General features: G+C 42.4%; 1 protein-coding gene across 4 annotated transcripts in view; it reads left to right on the top strand.

Annotated features, from left to right (window-relative positions):
* Positions 1 to 22188, top strand: part of LOC115128524 (collagen alpha-1(XXII) chain-like) — a 77718-nt gene that overhangs the window by 16775 nt on the left and 38755 nt on the right. For 3 of the 4 annotated variants that reach the window (XM_029658426.2, XM_029658427.2, XM_029658425.2), the window contains 8 exons: positions 8343 to 8454; positions 10088 to 10211; positions 19048 to 19323; positions 19784 to 19864; positions 20132 to 20251; positions 20437 to 20481; positions 20608 to 20670; positions 21242 to 21280. In XM_029658426.2, coding sequence (XP_029514286.1) covers positions 8343 to 8454; positions 10088 to 10211; positions 19048 to 19323; positions 19784 to 19864; positions 20132 to 20251; positions 20437 to 20481; positions 20608 to 20670; positions 21242 to 21280 — 860 coding nt within the window. The remainder of the gene's footprint in view (positions 1 to 8342; positions 8455 to 10087; positions 10212 to 19047; positions 19324 to 19783; positions 19865 to 20131; positions 20252 to 20436; positions 20482 to 20607; positions 20671 to 21241; positions 21281 to 22188) is intronic. The other variant, XM_029658428.2, reaches the window with a different exon arrangement.

The following is a 22188-nucleotide window of genomic DNA, read 5'->3' as shown; positions in this document are numbered from 1 at the left end:
ACATACAAGGGATATCCAAGTGTTTTTCCAACCTCTCTCAATCATTGTGGTGGTGTCGGGGGACATACAGGGATATCCAAGTGTTTTTCCAACCTCTCTCAATCATTGTGGTGGTGTCGGGGACATACCAAAGGGATATCCAAGGGATATGTTTTTCCAAATCATTGTGGTGGTGTCTGGGGGACCTCAAGTGTTTTTCTCAATCATTGTGGTGGTGTCGGGGGACATACAAGGTTTTTCCAACCTCTCTCAATATCCAAGGGTGTTTTTCCAACCTCTCTCAATCATTGTGGTGGTGTCAAGGGATATCCAAGGTTTTTTCAACCTCTCTCAATCATTGTGGTGGTGTCGGGGGATACAAAGGGAGTGTTTTTATCTCAATCATTGTGGTGTGTTTTTCCAACCTCTCTCAATCATTGTGGTGGTGTCAAAGGGGGGACATACAGGGGATCAAGGGATTCCAAGTGTTTTCCAACCTCTCTCAATCATTGTTTTTCCAACCTCTCTCAATCATTGTGGTGGTGTCGGGGGACATACAAGGGATATCCAAGGGATCTCAATCATTGTGGTTTTCCAACCTGTTTTTCCTCAATCATTGTGGTGGTGTCGGGGGGACATATCCAAGGGATATCCAAGTGTTTTTCCAACCTCTCTCAATCATTGTGGTGGTGTCGGGGACATACAAGGGGATATCCAAGGTTTTTCCAACCTCTCAATCATTGTGGTGGTGTCGGGGGACATACTCCAAGTGTTTTTCCAACCTCTCTCAATCATTGTGGTGGTGTCGGGGGACATACAAGGGATATCCAAGTGTTTTTCCAACCTCTCTCAATCATTGTGGTGGTGTCGGGGGACATACAAGGGATATCCAAGTGTTTTTCCAACCTCTCTCAATCATTGTGGTGGTGTCGGGGGGGCATCAATCATTGTGGGGATATCCAAGTGTTTTTCCAACCTCTCAATCATTGTGGTGGTGTCGGGGACATACAAGGGATATCCAAGTTTTTCCAACCTCTCTCAATCATTGTGGTGGTGTCGGGGGACATACAACCTCTCAATCCAGCCATGGTGTTTTTCCATCTCAATCATTGTGGTGGTGTCGGGGGACATACAGGGGATATCCAAGTGTTTTTCCAACCTCTCTCAATCATTGTGGTGGTGTCAAGGGATATCCAAGGGACATACAGGGGATATCCAAGTGTTTTCCAACCTCTCTCAATCATCGGGGACAAGGGGTGTTTTTCCAACCTCTCTCAATCATTGTGGACATCCAATTTGGTGTCTGGGGGACATACTTAAATGTAAATGTAATACAAGGGATATCCAAGTGTTTTTCCAACCTCTCTCAATCATTGTGGTGGTGTCGGGGGACATACAGGGGATCCAAGTGTTTTTCCAACCTCTCTCAATCATTGTGGTGGTGTCGGGGGACATACAGGGGATATCCAAGTGTTTTTTCAACATCTCTGAATGTATAGCCTAGGCATATCCAATGTATTGGTTCCACACACATATTAACTGTTTACAAAAACAATATAAAAGCAACAGCTATATATAAAAATATAAAAATAAAAATGTCTTATCAAACACAAACTTGGTTACACGCAAAAAATGCGCAAAAATAGAAATAAGCGGAACTATTTACAAATGGCATTCATGTTCATTTTACATCCCAGGTGTAGATGATACGATTTTGCTAGCTTGTGCATGTTGTGATAGTCTTTGAAGCAGTCCCTCTTTGCCAGGAAACAAAAAGCGAACTGGCATTTCACCCATTTTTTCTCCCTGTGTTTTGTGCAATGCTTGCAGTTCTTCCTTTTCTCATGTGTGTTGGATAGTTGTGCTCACCTTGAGTGGGGGGTCTTGTGATGGTTGTGAGTTCGCTTTGGGCCCCCAATTCAGCCATTGCCAACACCAGCTGCTCTCGGAAAGCCAACTGGGAGAGAGGGGTTTGACCTTTTGCTTTGGCCATTTGCTTGTGGAGAATGAAAGCATTTACTCTAGCAATGTCCACAAAGTGGGAAAAAAATCTTATACCACTTCCTGGTCTTGTGGAGGACCTGAGCAACAGATAGGTCGACACCCCCCATGCTGGCATTGTAGTCCTTCACAGAAACAGGAATGGGGACATTCTTCCTTTTCACCCTCCTTGAGACATGGTTGTTATTGAATGTCTTATGCTGTGTGGTGAGTATGGTTACTTCCCTAGTGTCCTTCCATTTCACAAACAGCAGCTTGTTAGTCCTGATCCAACGTATGGTCCCCCTCTCCGCTGTCTTTGTCATGCTGTTTACCTTGGTCTCAGGGAAACCGGTTCTGTTAGGATGAATGGTGCCACAAGCCCTTATTTTCTTTTTCATGAGGCCTATTATGAGTGGAGGTAGATTGTAGAACCATCAGATGGGGTGATTGAGATAACAGTGGGGGATGAAGACCTTGACCGGTGGGGGCGCTTGCTGGGGAGGGGTACCTCTCCTCCACTCTGTGGTGAATAAAATAAAGGGATATATTGTTGTAAGACACACAGAATTAGTTGACTAAATTTACAAAACTACATTACTGTAGAGTAAAAACACCAAGCCCAAACGTTATCTGTACAGTGACTCACATAGAAGGTGTGAAGCACACACACAATGCAAACAGTAATACTTTGGAGACAAAGGCTGAGGTGAGAACCACAAATAACAATGGCCATGAGAGTTTAGTGGCCTCTCATAAGTTACAAGGATGACACTTCAAACCGCAAACAGTGAACTAATATGAAACATAAACAATAACTACTTTGCAATTACAGTATATAACATTGAAATGACTTGTTACGTAGGCCTATGTAAACTCTATCCAAAGCATCAAAATAGAGCAAATTATAAAAAACTAAATACATATAGTAATTTAGCAATATAAAGTCATGAAAATGATTTACTTACAGATTTAAAAGTGTATCCAATCCTTATAGAAAGCAAGTCAAAATCCTCATTGTCCATATCGCTCCCCTGATCCGAGTCCAACCAGTATTTTATTCAAGCTTCTATGTCGGTATACTAATTCATAGCTGCCTTCTTATTAGCTTCCTGTTCGATATTCTTCGTTTTTAGATTTTTATTTTCTTGAGAAACAATATTTTATGCTTAAAGCGATGGAATTAAAGCAATGAAATCTGTTTTACAATGTAATGTATTATGCTCAGTGAGTCACGTCTCTGTTCCAGGTAGCAATAGTTTGCATTACGCATGAAAGGTTCAAGGCCTTGCTTTGTCCCACCCAGGTCAACTGCATATCCCTGGAAAGCTTATATCATTGGCTACAATACTGCCAAGGTGCCATTGTAGCCAATCCCCTGTGTAAAGGATGCCTACAACCTCACCAAAGCAAGCGAGGTCATAGTTTTGATGCGCAAAGATATAGTCACTTGGTGTACATTCGATTTTGCCATTAAGTCATACATCATCAGATAACATTGGCAATAGGCTATATTTGTTCTTACCAACCTAAGGATGAATTTAATATCATCCATGTAGCTATAGCAAACACAGACCAATTAGAAGCTTACCTTGCAAGATGTTTGCTGTTTGGTGAAAATGTTGAGTAAAATAAAAAATATTGACTCTTGGAGCTGGTGGTAGGTCAGAGTTAGACAAATAAGACATCCTCATGATCTGTGGAGTCTCGGCTTTCAGTGTGAATCAACGCATTCCGTGTTTATTTTGTTTATGCTTCACAACGCTAACCAGAATGTAAGTAGCAGCCATCTTGAAACGAGGTAATCGGCTTGCCTTTACACATTCGTATGGCCATATATGGTGGAAAGTCACACCAAAGAAACGTTATGCTGAAGTACTGAAAATTCCACAGAAGAACATTGTTTCTGAACATTCTCTTAACTATATGAGAACATTCCCAATGTCAAACCAGTTAGAGAATGTTTCTAGAACATTACTAAAATTGAAATGAATTGTAACCACATTTGGACTTTTAGGAAACATTCTGTTAAAGTAATGAAATACCAAGAAAATAACGTTTTTTGTCAAGTTCCCTAAATGTGCTGAGAATGTTCCAAAGTCAAACATCTTTCCTGCATCATTCCCAGAAAGTTGTGAGATGTTCTTACCAATCTCTAAGAAACATATGGTTCTCAGAACGTTATGTGCTGGCTGGGATCAAACTCTACTTGTTTAAAGTCAGAAGCCTAAAATTAGCATTTGTATGCAGTTATGTCATGGTGCTCCAGTGGAACAGTTGTGTGTGCGAGTGTGTGTGTGTTTGTCAGGACTGAGGTTTCCAGGGTTAGTCACACACCATATTAATGTGGTTTGAAGAAAACACACCCTTTTAAACAACAAACAAGTCACTATGGCAATGCCAGCAGGGCCAAGGGCAGGGTGTTTACTAATGCTGCCAGTTATCTGATCTGATTACCAATGCCAATGCCTATAAATACACAGCCAGTCTGGCATAATTCATGAGAAAAGTGGGTTGAATTATATTTGTAGTTTTTGTCTGCTGTAAAATTGTTCTTACAGCAACTGTGTATCTGGTAGTACAGGCATATTGAACACCCTGCTATGCTGAGTTCATTCATAAGTTTCAGTCCAGACTGCAGACTGCTCTTCATGCAACAGAGAATCACTCTGAAGAGAGTTTTAATCAGGCTAGAGTACACATTTTCTCAGTTAGATTTGAATCACATTTCCCATATGTGCGTAATTCAGAATAAATATGCCTTGAGAATGTCAATACGGTATACTTAACATTGTTCAAGGGGCAGTTAAGTTTCATCATGGAGGCGGTAATGTGAGAGTGCTGCTGAAACCTACTCTGGTTCTGTAGAAACAGCCTTGAAACACACATTAGCAACAGAGGAAAATATAACCCTAAAACATACCTTAGCCCTGTCATACCACACTGCTGGATATCTGATAAACATTCCTCTGATCTACTTCCTCTCACAGCAAGGAAGTGACAACTACTCGGACAGACAGACAGACAGGTCTCGCCCTACCCCGCCAAGAAAATGATGGTAGGGGAAAACACTGGGGTAACTAGCCTGTTGGTTCTTTATTAACAGAGACTTTGAGATCAGATGTCATCTGGGTGGGGCGTGGTCGAAGGAGGTACCAAACCACCCATAATCCAGCTGTGAGTTTTTAATACCTCTGTTTTCTCTTCTGTCACTGTACTGGACTATGCAAATACTCTCCGTGCTCCATTGGCTCGCTGAGTCCCATGGCTTTAGGGACGAGCCATGGCTGTAGCACAGACCTGTAATTTGGATTGGCAGAGGATGCTGTATAATCATCATCCTCCAAAAAGTTATTCTGAACAGCCAAAGAACAGACGGCCAATGGGGCGACCTGGCTCTGTGGGGGACGCCAAATGAGTGCAGTGACTAGGAAAAGGAAAGACACGCTGCATTATTTTGATCCGGACAGATGGCAACATTGGAGTGCTGGGCTAAGCTGCCGGTTCATCATTACACACAGTGGGGACATCATGGCCGCCAGTCTATGGTTCAATGGTTCTCTACTGACTTTTTTCAGTATTTATTCAACATGTTGGGTCCTTCCAGTCGACCAAAGTCTATCTCTCAACACTCAGATGTAAATGAGTTAGGCATGATGATTACTGAGTGACTTAAAGGTTTCCTCTGGCTCTGAATGGTGATATCACCAGTCAATCTCACCACTTGTTCAATAGGATCGCTGGATGAGACCCTATGCCTACACCAGTCTGGGAAGTTGTCAATCAAACCAGTTTATTAGCTACTTTGGTGGTCAATTGGTAGGTAACCACAAACTACAAAGAGAATTTCCTTCTGTCTGTAACTATTCTTTTCTCAGGTGATGACATACTGTAGGGTGCAGACCCCAAATATGCATAGTTCTATGTCACTTTAAGGTGTGAGAACTGTTTGGTATTTTGAGTGATCATTGCATGTTTTATGCTGGGATGACAAATGCCTATTTGCTAACTCCAGAATCATGAATATTACTGCTATACAATACCTTGGGATCCCTCTTGCTCTCTCTCTCGCTCTCTCTCCCCCTCCACCCCCCTAAATTAAAATGTATCTGTCTCGACGTGATAAAAACGATATACAGTGCATTCAGAAAGTACTCAGAGCCCTTGACTTTTTCCACATTTTCTGATGTCACAGCCTTGTTCATAAATTGATCAAATATATTTTTCCCCTCATCAATATACTCACAATACCCCAAATTGACAAAGCAAAAACAAGTCTTTCGATTTTTTAGCAAATGTATAAAAATAAGGAAATATCACATTTAAATAAGTATTCAGACCCTTTACTCAATACTTGTTGAAGCTCCTTCGGCTTTTTGGGTGACACTGCAAGTTTGGCAAATTTGGGAAATTTCACAAAATTTTCTCAGCAGATTCTCTCAAGCTCTGTCAGGTTGGATGGGGAGCGTCGCTGCACAGCTATTTTCAGGTCTCTCCAGAGATGTTTGATCGGGTTCAAGTCTGGGCTCTGGCTGGGCCGCTCAAGGACATTCAGAGACTTGTCCCGAAGCCACTCATGCGTTGTCTTGGCTGTGTGCTTAGGGTTGTTGTTCTGTTGGAAGATTCACCTTTGCCCCAGTCTGAGGTCCTGAGTGCTATGGAGCAGGTTTTCATCAATGATCTCTCTGTACTTTGTTCTGTTCATCTTCACCTCGATCCTGACTAGTCTCCTAGTATGATGCTGCCACCACCATGCTTCACCATAGGGATGGTGCCAGATGTGATGCTTGGCATTCAGGCCAAAGAGTTCAACCTTAGTTTCATCAGACCAGAGAATATTTTCTCTCATGGTCTGTCCTTTAGGTGCCTTTTGGAAAAGTCCATGCAGGCTGTCATGTGCCTTTTACTGAGGAGTGGCTTCCGTCTGGCCAACCAACCATAAAGGCCTGATTGGTGGAATGCTGCAGGCATGGTTGGCCTTCTGAAAGGTTCTCCCATATCCACAGAGCTCTCCAGGAGCTCTGTCAGAGTGGCCATCGGGTTCTTGGTCACCTCCCTGACCAAGGCATTTCTCCCCCGATTGCTAGGTTTTGCCAGGCGGCCAGCTCTAGGAAGAGTCTTGGTGGTTCCAAACTTATTCCACTTAAGAATGATGGAGGCCACTGTGTTCTTGGGGACCTTCAGTGTTGCAGAATATTTTTGGTAGCCTTCCCCAGATCTGTGCCTCGACAGAATCTACAGACAAATTCCTTCGAACTCATGGCTTGGTTTTTGCTATGTCATGCATAGTCAACTGTGAGTCCTCATATGGATAGGTGTGTGCCTTTCCAAATCATGTCCAATCAATTTAATTTACAACAAGTGTACTCCAATTAAGTTGTAGAAACATCTCAAGGGTGATCAATGGAAACAGGATGTACCTGAGCTCAATTTCGATTCTCATAGCAAAGGGTCTGAATACTTACGTGAGTAAGATATTTCTGTTTTTTAATTTTTAATAAATGTATATACACTACCATTCAAAGGTTTGGGGTCACTTGGAAATGTCCTTGTTTTTGAAAGAAAAGCAAAAATGTTGTCCTTTAAAATAACATCAAATTGATCATAAATACAATGTAGACATTGTTAATGTTGCAAATTACTATTGTAATGGAATATCTACCTAGTCATACAGAGGCCCATTATCAGCAACCATCACTCTTGTGTTCCAATAGCACATTGTGTTAGCTAATCCAAGTTTATAATTTTAAAAGGCTAATTGATCATTAGAAAACCCTTTTGCAATGATGTTAGCACAGCTGAAAACTGTTGTCCTGATTAAAGAAGCAATAAAACTGTCCTTCTTTAGACTAGTTAAAGTATCTGGAGCATCAGCATTATGTGGGTTCGATTACAGGCTCAAAATGGCCAGAAACAAAGAACTTTCTTCTGAAACTCGTCAGTCTATTCTTGTTCTGAGAAATTAAGACTATTTCATGTGAGAAATTGCCAAGAAACTGAAGATCTCATACAGCGTTGTGTACTACTCCCTTCACAGAACAGTGCAAACTGGCTCTAACCAGAGTAGAAAGAGGAGTGGGAGGCCCTGGTGCACAATGTGCTTTTCTTGTTTTTTCTAAGTTACCCCAAACTGTTTAACGTTAGTTTATATATTGTGAGAAACGGTATAAATATCATCCTAATTACTTGGGTAATTGGTATCTCTCTGTCAGTCATTTCCAACCTATAGGTATATTTGATGTTTTTTTGTGTGTTGCTCTGGCCTTGTCATGATCTGTGCTCCCTCTATTGGTGTTCAGAAGAAAGTTCTACAAACCACTTTATGTATTTGATTTACTCGGCTACAACTCTAATCATGTTATTTTCTGTCGCGTATGTTGCAGGGTTTGACCTGATGGAATACTTCAAAGTGGAAAACATACTGGGATCAAGGTTTGATGAGGGCCAGAGCTCCTATGTTCGACTTGGGACCATGCCTATTGTACAACAGACAGAGTGAGTGATCTATTTTGTATTTGCTCTGACAAATACCATGCGAGATTGCGCCAGTAGCGCAGGCAACAAGGCGATGGAAGTCATGGCACAGGTGTGATATTTGGCCGTGTGCATACATGGGTTGGTAGTTTAAGTGATAATGCCAGAAAAATATTGGCACGGATGTTGTTAGGCCTGAGTTGAAGCTCAGAAAAGTTGCCTGCCTGTCTGTCTCATCCTGACTCCCGACACGTTCATTACTAATGGACATCTGGAGATCGAATTTGAATATTGAAATAAAGTTGCAAATGTCGGAGAGAAAACTCATAGTTAGTCTAAAAGAAATCTGAGATAATGTCCAGATCCTTTTAATAGTGGAGTTTAAGTTAATAAATTGCCTGGCTGGGCTGATGAGACAGTTGATTATGAACAGAGAAAATAGGCATTTTAACATCATAGATTTAGCCAGTGGTAACTTGTCGAATAGACACCGGATGGAATGCGGTTTTAACAAATCAGCATTCAGGATTAGACCCACCAGTTGTTAATTATCAATAAAACCACCCGTGTTCAACTATAGGGAAAAAGACTGGAATTGGCTTAGATTGTTGACAACATGTAAAATATATTTAATATCCTAATGTTTATTGACAATATAATTACATTTGCACGATGAGCATTTTCTATCTGTCAAATACATCATTACAGTTGTTGGTTAGCTAGCTAGCTTTGCCATATTAGCATATAAATTAGTCAAAACACCTCAAAACAATTATCAATAACAAGATGCAACGATGCCACAACCGATTACCCACATAGCAGCTTCTTGTCACTGTTGCTAAAGATCTGACTGTTCAGAATCATAACACCACACAGCCTTCTATCTCATCGATGCACATATAATTTTAATGACGTTGTCAGCCAACCCTTCTATACCAATGAGAAATCTACTAAACCCTGGTTCTGGCTAGAGGGAGTACAGCTATGACTGGAAGTTACTTTTTGTATCAGGTTAGAAGAATTTACCAAGCAGGTTAGGCTGCTACGAAAAGTTACTTCCAGTTGTCGCTGTACTCTGTCAAGATCCAACCATAAACCCAGAATTGCTGAGGCTATGCTTTGGCCTTTGTGCCAGTTTATAGACGGTGTTCAATTGAAGTAAAAGTATTTTTTTTCTCATCAATTATAACGTTATTGTTAACCCCAAATGTTTTATGGGAGTTGAAAAGGTAAGCCAACAACACCGGTTTGTGATGAAAATCTCAGTTGCAATCTGATTGATCAAATCAAATCAAAGTGTATCGGTCACGTACGCAGTTTAGAGGATGTTATAGCGGATTCAGTGAAATGCTTGTGTTACTAGCTCCTACCTGTGCAGTAAAATGTCAAACAAGTTTATAAATAATGAATAGTCAAGAAACACGAAAGCAAGAATGTCAGAACGAATCCAAGTAACAACCCAAATCCTGTCTCAGTAATCCAAGTGCAATCTAGTCATATAGTCAGAATGATATGTAGGCCTGTAGCAGTAGAGATATGTAGGCCTGTAGCAGTAGATATACTACAGCTATGTGAACAATCCAGTCATAATGAATGCATGTAGTGTGGATGTGATGATTGAATGGCAACCATCTGTGCTGTTGATGTTTTCCAGAGACGTGTTCCCTCAAGGTCTGCCAGATGAATATGCCTTTGTGACGACTTTCAAGTTCAGGAAGACCTCGAGACGGGAGGACTGGTACCTCTGGCAGATCTTTGACAAGTACGGAATTCCACAGGTGGGTTATCATAGTGGTGTGTGTGTGTGTTCATCAACAGACCCCGTGCTGAGTCTATTGTACTAGCCAATTGCAGTGCAGGCACATCGACAGAGAGACATGATGATTATTTTCCTGATCATTTGTACCATTGAATAGCATTGGGGATGTTGTGTTATACGGAGTGGAACAGGGGAACCCAAGAGCAGACTCAGACGAGGAGACTGGGATGAAGTATCCAAGATATTTATTGACACACAGGGGGAGATGGATTGCAGGTCAGGGGAAGCTCAGGCGGGTTGCTGGAAACAAGTTAAGCAGGTCTGGAGAGGAATCCAAGGGAGTAGTAGAGTGGGGAATCCAGGACAGAGTAGCAGGATGACGAGACGTGCGACTGGAGACAGGGAGCAGAGTCAGAGTGGGCAGAACTGTAGCGGAGAGGAAAACAGGCAAGGAAAACAGGATCTGACTAGTAACGTAGACTGACTGAGATTACGATCTGGCAGCATGGAAGTGGCAGGCTGAGGATTTGTAGAGGTCTGGATTATGGAACAGGTTGCAGCTGGTAGGGATCTGCTCTGACTTCAGCACACCTGTCTCCGCCCGTGCAATCACACACACACACACGCACGCACGCACGCACGCACGCACACACACACACACACACACACACACACACACACAGAGAGAGAGAGTACTGGGGAGTGGCAGCAGGTCAAGGAGACACAGGATGAGCAGTAGAGGGCATTACAGGAGCACATGTGACATGTTTTTTATTTTACCAAGAAAGTCAGTTAACTTCTTGCGTCGAGCCATCCCGGATCCGGGATCGTGAATACAGCCTCAAGCTCATTACCATAACGCAACGTTAACTATTCATGAAAATCGCAAATGAAATGAAATTAATCTATTTGCTCTCAAGCTTAGCCTTTTCTTAACAACACTGTCATCTCAGATTTTCAAAATATGCTTCTCAACCATTGCAAAACAAGCATTTGTGTAACAGTTTTGATGGCTAATGTAGCATTTAGCGTAGCATTTAGCGTTAGCATTCAGCAGGCAACATTTTCCACAAAAAAACATAAAAGCATTCAAATAAAATCATTTACCTTTGAAGAACTTCAGATGTTTTCAATGAGGAGACTCTCAGATTGCATATGTTCAGTTTTTCCTGAAAGATTATTTGTTTAGGACAAATCGCTCCGTTTTCTGCGTCACGTTTAGCTACGGAAAAAACCCTGTATCCAGGATTGTGTAAATCTATCAGCAAGCTCATTAGCATAACACAACGTTAACTATTCATGAAAATCACAAATGAAATGAAATGAATCTATTTGCTCTCAAGCTTAGCCTTTTGTTAACAACACTGTCATCTCAGATTTTCAAAACATGCTTTTGAACCATAGCTAAACAAGCATTTGTGTAAGAGTATTGATAGCCTAGCATTGCATTAAGCCTAGCATTTAGAATGCAAAATTTCCACAAAAACCATAAAAGCATTCAAATAAAATCATTTACCTTTGAAGAACTTCAGATGTTTTCAATGAGGAGACTCTGTTAGATAGCAAATGTTCCGTTTTTACAAAAAATATTATTTGTGTCGACTAATCGCTCCGTTTTGTTCATCGCGTTTGGGTAAGGAAAAAAATAAAATAATAAGTCATTAAAACGCAAACTTTTTTCCAAATTAACTCCATAATATCGACAGAAACATGGCAAACGATGTTTAGAATCAATCCTCAAGGTGTTTTTCACATATCTATCGACGATAAAATCCATCGTGGCAGTTTACTTTCAATTCTGAAGAAATGGAAAGCGCATGGACCTACAGATTACGCACACAGGACACCGGGCGGGACACCAGGTAAATGTAGTCTCTTATGGTCAATCTTCCAATGATATGCCTACAAACACGTCACAATGCTGCAGACACCTCGGGGAATAGACAGAAAGCGCAGGCTCATTCCTGGCGCATTCACAGCCATATAAGGAGACATTGGAACACAGCGCCTTCAGAATCCGGGGCATTTCCTGTGTGAAACTTCATCTTGGTTTTGCCTGTTGCATTAGTTCTGGGGCACGCACAGATAATATCTTTGCAGTTTTGGAGACGTCAGAGTTGTGTCTTTCCAAGGCAGTCAATTCCATGCATAGTCGAGCATCTTTTCGTGACAAAATATTGCGCTTAAAACGGGCACGTCTTTTTATCCAATAATGACACAGCGCCCCCATAGGTTCATCAGGTTAAGAACATGTTCTTAATTTCAATGACGGCCTAGAAACAGTGAGTGAACTGCCTTGTTCAGGGGCAGAACAATAGATTTTTACCTTGTCGGTTCAGGGATTTGATCTTCTAACCTTTCGGTTACTAGTCCAATGCTCTAACCACTAGGCTACCTGTTGTTCCTACCCACACGAAAAACCAAACTGAAAGTGCGAACCACCCCATTTAACCATTGCAAGGTGACTGGTAATTTGGTTGAATACAAATAATGTAGTTATTCCCTCCGTAAAGCAATCAAACTGGCAAAACGTAAGTACAGAGACAAAGTGGAGTCGCAATTCAAGACAATCCCATTCTCATCGACGGGGCTGTAGTGGAGCAGGTTGAGAGACCAAGACAGTTGTGAACAGGGCATGACAACAACTATTTCCCCTCAGGAGACTGAAAAGATTTGACGTATGTTCTCAGACCCTCAAAGTTCTACAGCTGCACCAACAAGAGCATCCTGACTGGTTGCATCACTGCCTGGTAATTGTAACTGCTCGGCCTTCAACCACAAGGCACTACAGAGGGTAGTGCGTACGGCCCAGTACATCACTGGGGCCAAGCTTCCTGCCATCCAGGACTTCTATACCAGGAGATGTCAGAGAAAGGCCCTAAACAGTGCCTAAGACTCCAGCCACCCTAGTCATAGACTTCTCTCTCTGCTACCGCACGGCAAGCGGTATCGGATTGCCAAGTCTAGTTCCAGGCTTCTTAACAGCAACTACCCACATGTCAAAAGACTCCTAACCAAATGGCTACCCTGATTATTTGCATTGACCCCCCCTCCCATTTTTACAATGTTGCCACATGCCAACTTTATTATCGATACCTCGACTAACCTGTTCCCCCGCACATTGACTCTGTACCGGTACCTCCTGTATATAGCCTCCACATTGACTCTGTACCGGTACCTCCTGTATATAGCCTCGTTACTGTTATTTTATTGTTGCTTTTTTCCCCTTCATTTTTCTTATTTTTTTTTCTTGTAATTTTTTTAATGAATTGTTTTACTTCATTTTTTTTTGTAAATACTTTCTTAACTATCATTTTTTCTTAAAACTGCATTTTTGGTTAAGGGCTTGTAATTAAGCATTTCACTGTAAGCTCTACACCTTTGGTATTCAGCGCATGCAGCAAATACAATGGGGTTTGATTTGATTTGACTATCTGCTGTCCCCACTTGCTTGAAGATGTCTACCATTGTTCCTGTACCCAAGAAACCAAAGGTAACTGAACTAAATTACTATCTCTCTGTAGCACTCTCTTCTGTCATCCTGAAGTGTTTTGAGAGGCTAGTTAAAACTTCTTAAGGCTAGGGGGTGGTATTTTCACATCCGGATGAAAAGCGTGCTCAAAGTAAACTGCCTGCTACTCATGCCCAGAAGCTAGGATATGCATATTATTTATTTTGGATAGAAAACATTCTGAAGTTTCTAAAACTGTTTGAATGATGTCTGTGAGTATAACATAACTTATTTGGCAGGCGAACCCCAGAGGACAAACCATCCAGGAAAAAATAAATTGTGGTCACTCTGTTTTCTATGGGTTTTCTATGGGGATCTGGATTTCTAAGGCACTTGCCTTATTTTTACGTAAAAATAATACTTAAAGTTGTATTAGGAAAGTTGTTTGAAATGTTTGGAAAAAGATAACAGGTAACTTATGAGATATTTTGTAGTCATGTTGCGCGAGTTGGAACCAGTGTTTTTCTGGATCAAACGCGCCAAATAAATTGACATTTTGGATATATAACGACTTAATTAATCGAGCAAAAGGACCATTTGTGATGATTATGGGACATATTAGAGTGCCAACAGAAGAAGCTCGTCAAAGGTAAGGCATAAATTATATCTTTATTACTGAGTTTCGTCTGGCGGGTTGAATTATGATTGTCTGTGTATGTTTGATGGGGTGCTGTCAAATCAAATGGATTTATATAGCCCTTCTTACATCAGCTGATATCTCAAAGTGCTGTACAGAAACCCAGCCTAAAACCCCAAACAGCAAGCAATGCAGGTGTAGAAGCACGGTGGCTGGGAAAAACTCTCTAGAAAGGCCAAAACCTAGGAAGAAACCTAGAGAGGAAGATCACGTCAGTAACTCAACCCACTTAAGTGACGCACCCCTCCTAGGGACGGCATGAAAGAGCACCAGTAAGCCAGTGACTCAGCTCCTGTAATAGGGTTAGAGGCAGAGAATCCCAGTGGAGAGAGGGGATCCGGCCAGGCAGAGACAGTAAGGGAGGTTCGTTGCTCCAGAGCTTTTCCGTTCACCTTCACACTCCTGGGCCAGACTACACTCAATCATATGACCCACTGAAGAGATGGGTCTTCAGTAAAGACTTAAAGGTTGAGACAGAGTCTGCGTCTCTCACATGGGTAGGCAGACCATTCCATAAAAATGGAGCCCTATAGGAGAAAGCCCTGCCTACAGCTGTTTGCTTAGAAATTCTAGGTGTAGCGTACGTGTAGGTATGTACGGCAGGACCAAATCGGAAAGATAGGTAGGAGCAAGCCCAAGTAATGCTTTGTAGGTTAGCAGTAAAACCTTGAATTCAGCCCTTGCCTTAACAGGAAGCCAGTGTAGGGAGGCTAGCACTGGAGTAATATGATTATCAGGATTCTAGTCAGGATTCTAGCAGCCGTATTTTGCACTACTTGAAGTTTATTTTGTGCTTTTTCCGGGTAGCCGGAAAGTAAAGCATTGCAGTAGTCTAACCTAGAAGAAACAAAAGCATGGATACATTTTTCTGCATCATTTTTGGACAGAAAGTTTCTGATTTTTGCAATGTTACGTAGATGTAAAAAGCTGTCCTTGAAACAGTCTTGATATGTTTGTCAAAAGAGAGATTAGGGTCCAGAGTAACGCCGAGGTCCTTCACAGTTTTATTTGAGACGACTGTACATCCACCATTAATTGTCAGATTCAACAGAAGATCTATTTGTTTCTTGGGACCTAAAACAAGCATCTCTGTTATGTCCATGTTTAAAAGTAGAAAGTTTGCAGCCATCCAATTTTGGGGCTTCACCATGTTTCATTGAAATGTACAGCTGTGTGTCATCCGCATAGCAGTGAAAGTTAGACCAATTTGGGTTTCCAATCTCTCCAAAAGAATGTGGTGATCGATGGTATCAAAAGCAGCACTAAAGTCTAGGAGCACGAGGACAGATGCAGAACCTCGGTCTGACGCCATTAAAAGGAAATTTACCACCTTCTTAAGTGCAGTCTCAGTGCTATGATGGGGTCTAAAACCAGACTGAAGCATTTCATATACATTGTTTGTCTTCAGGAAGGCACTGAGTTGCTGCGCAACAGCTTTTTCACATTTCTTTGAGAGGAATGGAAGATTCGATATAGGCCGATAGTTTTTTATATTTTCTGGGTCAAGGTTTGGCTTTTTCAAGAGAGGCTTTGTTACTGCCACTTTTAGTGAGTTTGGTACACATCCAGTGGATAGAGAGCCGTTTATTATGTTCAACATAGGAGGGCCAAGCACAGGAAGCAGCTCTTTCAGTAGTTTAGTTGGAATAGGGTCCAGTATGCAGCTTGAAGGTTTAGAGGCCATGATTATTTTCATCATTGTGTCAAGAGATATAGTACTAAAACACTTGAGTGTCTCTCTTGATCCTAGTCTCCTGGCAGAGTTGTGCAGACTCAGGACAACTGAGCTTTGGAGGAATACGAAGATTTAAAGAGGAGTCTGTAATTTGCTTTCTAATGCATTTACATTTACATTTAAGTCATTTAGCAGATGCTCTTATCCAGAGCGACTTACAAATTGGTGCGTTCACCTTAAGACATCCAGTGGAACAGCCACTTTACAATAGTGCATCTAAATCTTTTAAGGGGGGTTGAGAAGGATTACTTTATCCTATCCTAGGTATTCCTGAAAGAGGTGGGGTTTCAGGTGTCTCCGGAAGGTGGTGATTGACTCCGCTGTCCTGGCGTCGTGAGGGAGTTTGTTCCACCATTGGGGGGCCAGAGCAGCAAACAGTTTTGACTGGGCTGCGCGGGAACTGTACTTCCTCAGTGGTAGGGAGGCGAGCAGGCCAGAGGTGGATGAACGCAGTGCCCTTGTTTGGGTGTAGGGCCTGATCAGAGCCTGGAGGTACTGAGGTGCCGTTCCCCTCACAGCTCCGTAGGCAAGCACCATGGTCTTGTAGCGGATGCGAGCTTCAACTGGAAGCCAGTGGAGAGAGCGGAGGAGCGGGGTGACGTGAGAGAACTTGGGAAGGTTGAACACCAGACGGGCTGCGGCGTTCTGGATGAGTTGTAGGGGTTTAATGGCACAGGCAGGGAGCCCAGCCAACAGCGAGTTGCAGTAATCCAGACGGGAGATGACAAGTGCCTGGATTAGGACCTGCGCTGCTTCCTGTGTGAGGCAGGGTCGTACTCTGCGGATGTTGTAGAGCATGAACCTACAAGAACGGGCCACCGCCTTGATGTTAGATCTACTAATGATCATGATCTTTTCCTCAAAGAAGTTCATGAATTTATTACTGCTGAAGTGAAACCTTACATGTCCTCAGATAGTCGCATGGTTTGCTTTCGCCGTAAAGCCTTTTTGAAATCTGACACATTGGCTGGATTAACAAGTGTAGCTTTAATTTGGTGTATTGCATGTGTTATTTCATGAAAGTTTAATATTTATAGTAATTAAATTTGAATTTGACACTCTGACATTTCACCGGATGTTGTCAAATCGATCCCGTTAACAGGATTTGATCCCTAAGAAGTTTTTAAGGATCATATCACCTTTATCTTACCTGACACCTTAGACCTACTTCAATTTTTTATACCGCACCAATAGATCCACAAATGATGCAATCACTGTCACACTACACACTGCCCTATCACATCACATCACTATCACATCTTCAACACCATAGTACCCTCCAAGTTCATCATTAATCTCGGGGCCCTGGGTCTGAACACTGTCATTGACACTACCCAACTCCAGCCATCATCATAGCCACTTTAAACAATGCACATCTTCATTATTCACATGCCATAGTACTCTACATACCTGCATCCAAGTTCATAGCCACTTTAATGCCACTTTGTTTACTTTGTCTACATACTCATCTCATATGTATATACTGGATACCATCCTGTTTGCTGCTCTGAACCATATATCCTTATGTACATATTCTTTATCTTCTTACACTGTGTATAAGACAGTAGTTTTAGAATTGTTGTTAACTGGCATTGTCGGAACTAGAAGCACAAGCATTTGATCTTAACCATGTGTATGTGACAAATAAAATTTGATTTGATTTGATTTGTGTAACTGGGTCCTTGACTTCCTGACGGGCCACCCCTCGGTGGAGAAGGTAGGAAACAACACCTCCACTACGCTGATCCTCAACCCAGGGGCCCCACAAGGGTGTATGCTCAGCCCCCTCCAGTACTCCCTGTTCACCCATGACTGCATGGCTATGCACGCCTCCAACTCAATAAGCAAGTTTGCAGACAACACAACAGTAGTACCGTATGCCTGATTACCAACAATGACAAGACAGCCTACAGGGAGGAGGTGAGGGCCCTGGTGGAGTGGCGCCAGAAACATAACCTCTCACTCTACGTCAACAAAATGAAGGAGCTGATTTTGGACTTCAGGAGACAGCAGAAGGAGCACTCCCCCATTCCACATCGACTGAACCGCAGTAGAGACGGTGAAAAGCTTAAAGTTCCTCGGCGTACACATCACTGAAAGTCTGAAATGGTCCACCCACACAGACAGTGTGGTGAAGAAGGAACAACAGTGCATCAAGAGGCTCAAGAAATTTGGCTTATCATCTTTTACAGATGCATAATTGAGAGCATCCTGTCGGGCTGTATGACCACTTGGTACGGCAATTGCACCGCCCTCAACCGCAGGGCCCTCCAGAGTCTGCCCAATGCATCACCGGGGGCTCACTGGGGGCACACTGCCTGCTCTCCAGGACACCGACAGCATCCGATGTCACAGGAAGGTCAAAAAGATCATAAAGACATCAACCACCCGAGCCACTGCCTGTTCACCCTGCTATCATCCAGAAGGCGAAGGCAGTATGAGGTGCATCAAAGCTGGGACCAAGCGACTGAAAAACAGCTTCTATCTCAAGGCCATCAGACTATTAAATAGCCATCACTAGCTGGCTACCACCCAGTTACTCAACCCTGCCCCTTAGAGGCTGCTGCCCTATATACATAGACATGGAATCACTTGTCACTTTAATAATGGAACACTAGTCATTTTAATAATGTTTACATACTGCTTTACTCATTTCATGTGTATATACTCTATTCTATTCTACTGTATTTTAGTCAATGCCACTCCGACATTGCTCATCCTAATATTTATATAATTCTTAATTCCATTCTTTTACTTTTAGATTTATGTGTGTTGTTGTGAATTGTTAGATACTAGTGCACAGCTAGGAACACAAGCACTACGCTAAATCTGTGTATGTGCCCAATAAAATTATATTTTATTTGATAGCATAGAACATGTTATATTTGCCTATCACACGAATAAGAGAATCCTTTCATTCTTAACCTATTCATGTTTATTCACTTGATCCTTCCACCGTCGCTCCTACCCAGGTGTCTATCCGTCTGGACGGTGAGAACAAGGCAGTGGAATACAATGCAGTGGGGCTGACCAAAGACGCAGTGAGAGCTGTGTTCAAGAATGAGGAGGTGGACAACCTGTTCGACAGGAACTGGCACAAGATCGCCCTGAGCGTCGAGGCCAAGGCTGTGTCTCTCTACCTGGACTGCAAACTCATCCAGACCCTGCCCATCGGGGACAGGGAGGACATTGATATCCACGGGAAGACTGTGATCGGAAAGAGGCTGTACGACAGCGTGCCCATTGACGTGAGTGGCTGGGTGTTACAAATATCAGGGTTGAGGTTAAGAGCAGTGGGAAGGTCACTTTTTCAACCCAACATCGAAATCTGTGTTATAGATCATTCTCATTGAAAGCAAGTCTAAGAAGCAGTAGATTTGTTCTATGCTTCCCATTCTTGAGTTTTGTTTTTGCGTCAAGCAGCTGAAAATACAATATTTTTGTTTATGGGAAAGATATTTTACAGCAATTTAGATGGTACAATGATTCTCTACACTATACTTGCTTGTTTTGTCACGTAAACTCAAATTAGGAGAACTGTTAGATTTTTAGCAACCAGGAAATGGCGGAGCGATTTCTGCATAGTGCATCTTTAAGGAAGTACTGTTCATATTGTCCTTTTAGACTAGTGTCCATCTTGTGATTCTGTGTTAATTTACTGTACTGTAATGTACATTTAGCTAACTTTGTGACTTTCTGTCCCTGCAGTTTGACCTCCAGAGAATGATCATCTACTGTGATTCCAAACACGCTGAGCTGGAGACCTGCTGTGATTTGCCCACCGGGCCGGTGAGTCAGACAGTCAGACAGACAGGGCACCTGTCTCTGTGGTAGGGCATGTCTACCATGGTTCTCATACTCACCTTACAGTGGTAGGCCACTCCAGTGAGTCAGCCAATCATCTGTCACTGTGGTGGGCCTGGGCCACTCTGCTGGACAGAATGCCTATCATACCTCACTACTTCCTGAGAGACATCTTTCCTTTTTTGCCTTTTCGCTGTCCTGTACAGTTACCTGGCTCACCTTCAGACGGTAACACTGTTTTTTAAATTCCAGTGCCCCAAGAAGGTGGTGACGGAGGCCCCTCCCATAGAGATCCCCACCCCCGCCCCTGCAGGTGTGGAGCAGCAGAGAGGACCCCAGGCGGTCAACTGCTCCTGTCCCGCTGGAGAGAGGGTAAGATGCATAGGTCAAAATTCAATCATAGGCCATAGCTCCTCTATACTTACTATGGAGATGTTGCTTGATGGTTTCCAAAGGTCTGTTTATGTATTAATCTTTTACTGATATGCAAAAGAGATCTCATATTCAATGTGACCACCTGATGAAATAATGGATCAATAAACGTTCCTTCCCCACAGGGAGAGATCGGTGTACCTGGGGTTGCCGGTCCCAAGGGTGATAAGGTCATCTAGCGCACATCTTTAATCCATATATCGTGTGTGATACAACAATATTCCCTATTTTCCTGGATCTATTTCCCTGGGCTCGTTGTTGTGCTCTGTCACAATGTCACATGCCTACTCTTACAGGGTGATACTGGTGCTCTGGGAGCAGCTGGACCTACTGGCCTCAAGGGAGCCAAAGGAGAAACTGTATGAAAACATTACTGTGATAATCAAACATACTAATGCCTCATTTACAAGATCTGCTATCTTCATTTGACCCTGTTTCTCACAGCAGGAAAGTAATCCAGCAGCAACAGGAAATGTGAATTGTTTTGTAGATTATAATTAATTGAGAATTTTGTAGGGGTTGATACACATTTTCGTTAGGGTAAATCAAGTCAAATCAATTGGAAATGGCCAACTTTATAGGCCCTTTTAAACGTTGAATACGCTACAATTTGCATTTCCTGCTGAGCTGGAAAAGTCTCTCGAATTAAGATAGCAATCTGTATGGGCCTCACATTTGAAGGATAAGCACTTGATAGTAAACATAGTAAACTGTCATAGTAGCACATAGCTTGTTTACCTCATATTTGAGTTGTTTTTATTGTATTCTGTGAAGTATATGATTAAAATGTTCCTGCTAGATGATGTGTTCATCTACATAGATATTAGACTTAGAACTTTCTGTTATCCTAAGTGGCACCTCTTTTATCTTTTCTGCTGTCCTTTCTCCAGCCTCGATAATAATTGATCCATGTTGATTGATTATTTGCAGGGCAAAGTAATAACTGTCAAGGGAGACAGAGGTGAGAAGGTAAGGTCATGGTTTTGCCAGTCAAACTCCTCACATGTCATAATAATAATGACAATAACAACGCATGGGCATCATCATATCCTAACCCTCTACAACCAAAGATGTCGGTCTCGTTGGATCTATCACACACATTTAACAAAGACAGAATTACATCTCCTAAAGTGCAGTAGCAGTGTAGAAAAGCAATATTTTTTTTAGGAATACCATACCATTCTTTAGGAGTAGGAAAATGGTCCTACATGTCATAGTGAGAATTACAGGACTCTTGGCCACAGAGGAAGTGTAGCACAGAGAACAAGCCCACGCAGACGCCCACCCGCTCCGTTAGAAACACACACTTTGGGTCTGTTAAACACACACACACGCACACACACACACACACACACACACACACACACACACACACACACACACACACACACACACACACACACACACACACACACACACACACACACACACACACACACACACACACACACACACACTGGGTCGGCCCTACGTGGCATTGCCAGCTGGAAGCTATAGGTTATAATTTCCCCTTCAGCCCAGACCAGGCCAGGCATGTAGCATACAGCCAGTCCAGACCACACTAAATCTGGGTTCAAATAAGATTTGTGTCCTTTTTTATGCTTTTTCTCTGCTTGAATGAGCTTTCCTGGTGGGTAGTTCCAAAACCACCTGACACTCCAGGCAGGGCTCAATCAAGTGCTCAAAGTATTTGAAATATTTGAAATACTGTGTGAATCCAGGACTAGTCCCGCGGAGGATCCTTAATAAGATGGCCAGAGTGTAGGCTGGAAAGCAAGGCCACACTTCTCGCATCTATGGTTGAAATGCAATTAAAGTTATGTTATGGTTTTGACAGCTGCACCTGTAGTGTGCTGTAATTTCAACATGTAGGCAAT

This window comes from Oncorhynchus nerka, linkage group LG4, assembly GCF_034236695.1.
Source record: "Oncorhynchus nerka isolate Pitt River linkage group LG4, Oner_Uvic_2.0, whole genome shotgun sequence".
In the NCBI taxonomy this organism is placed as follows: domain Eukaryota; kingdom Metazoa; phylum Chordata; class Actinopteri; order Salmoniformes; family Salmonidae; genus Oncorhynchus; species Oncorhynchus nerka.
Note: the sequence above shows the minus strand (reverse complement) of the source record. Positions and strands in the feature narration are given on the sequence as shown.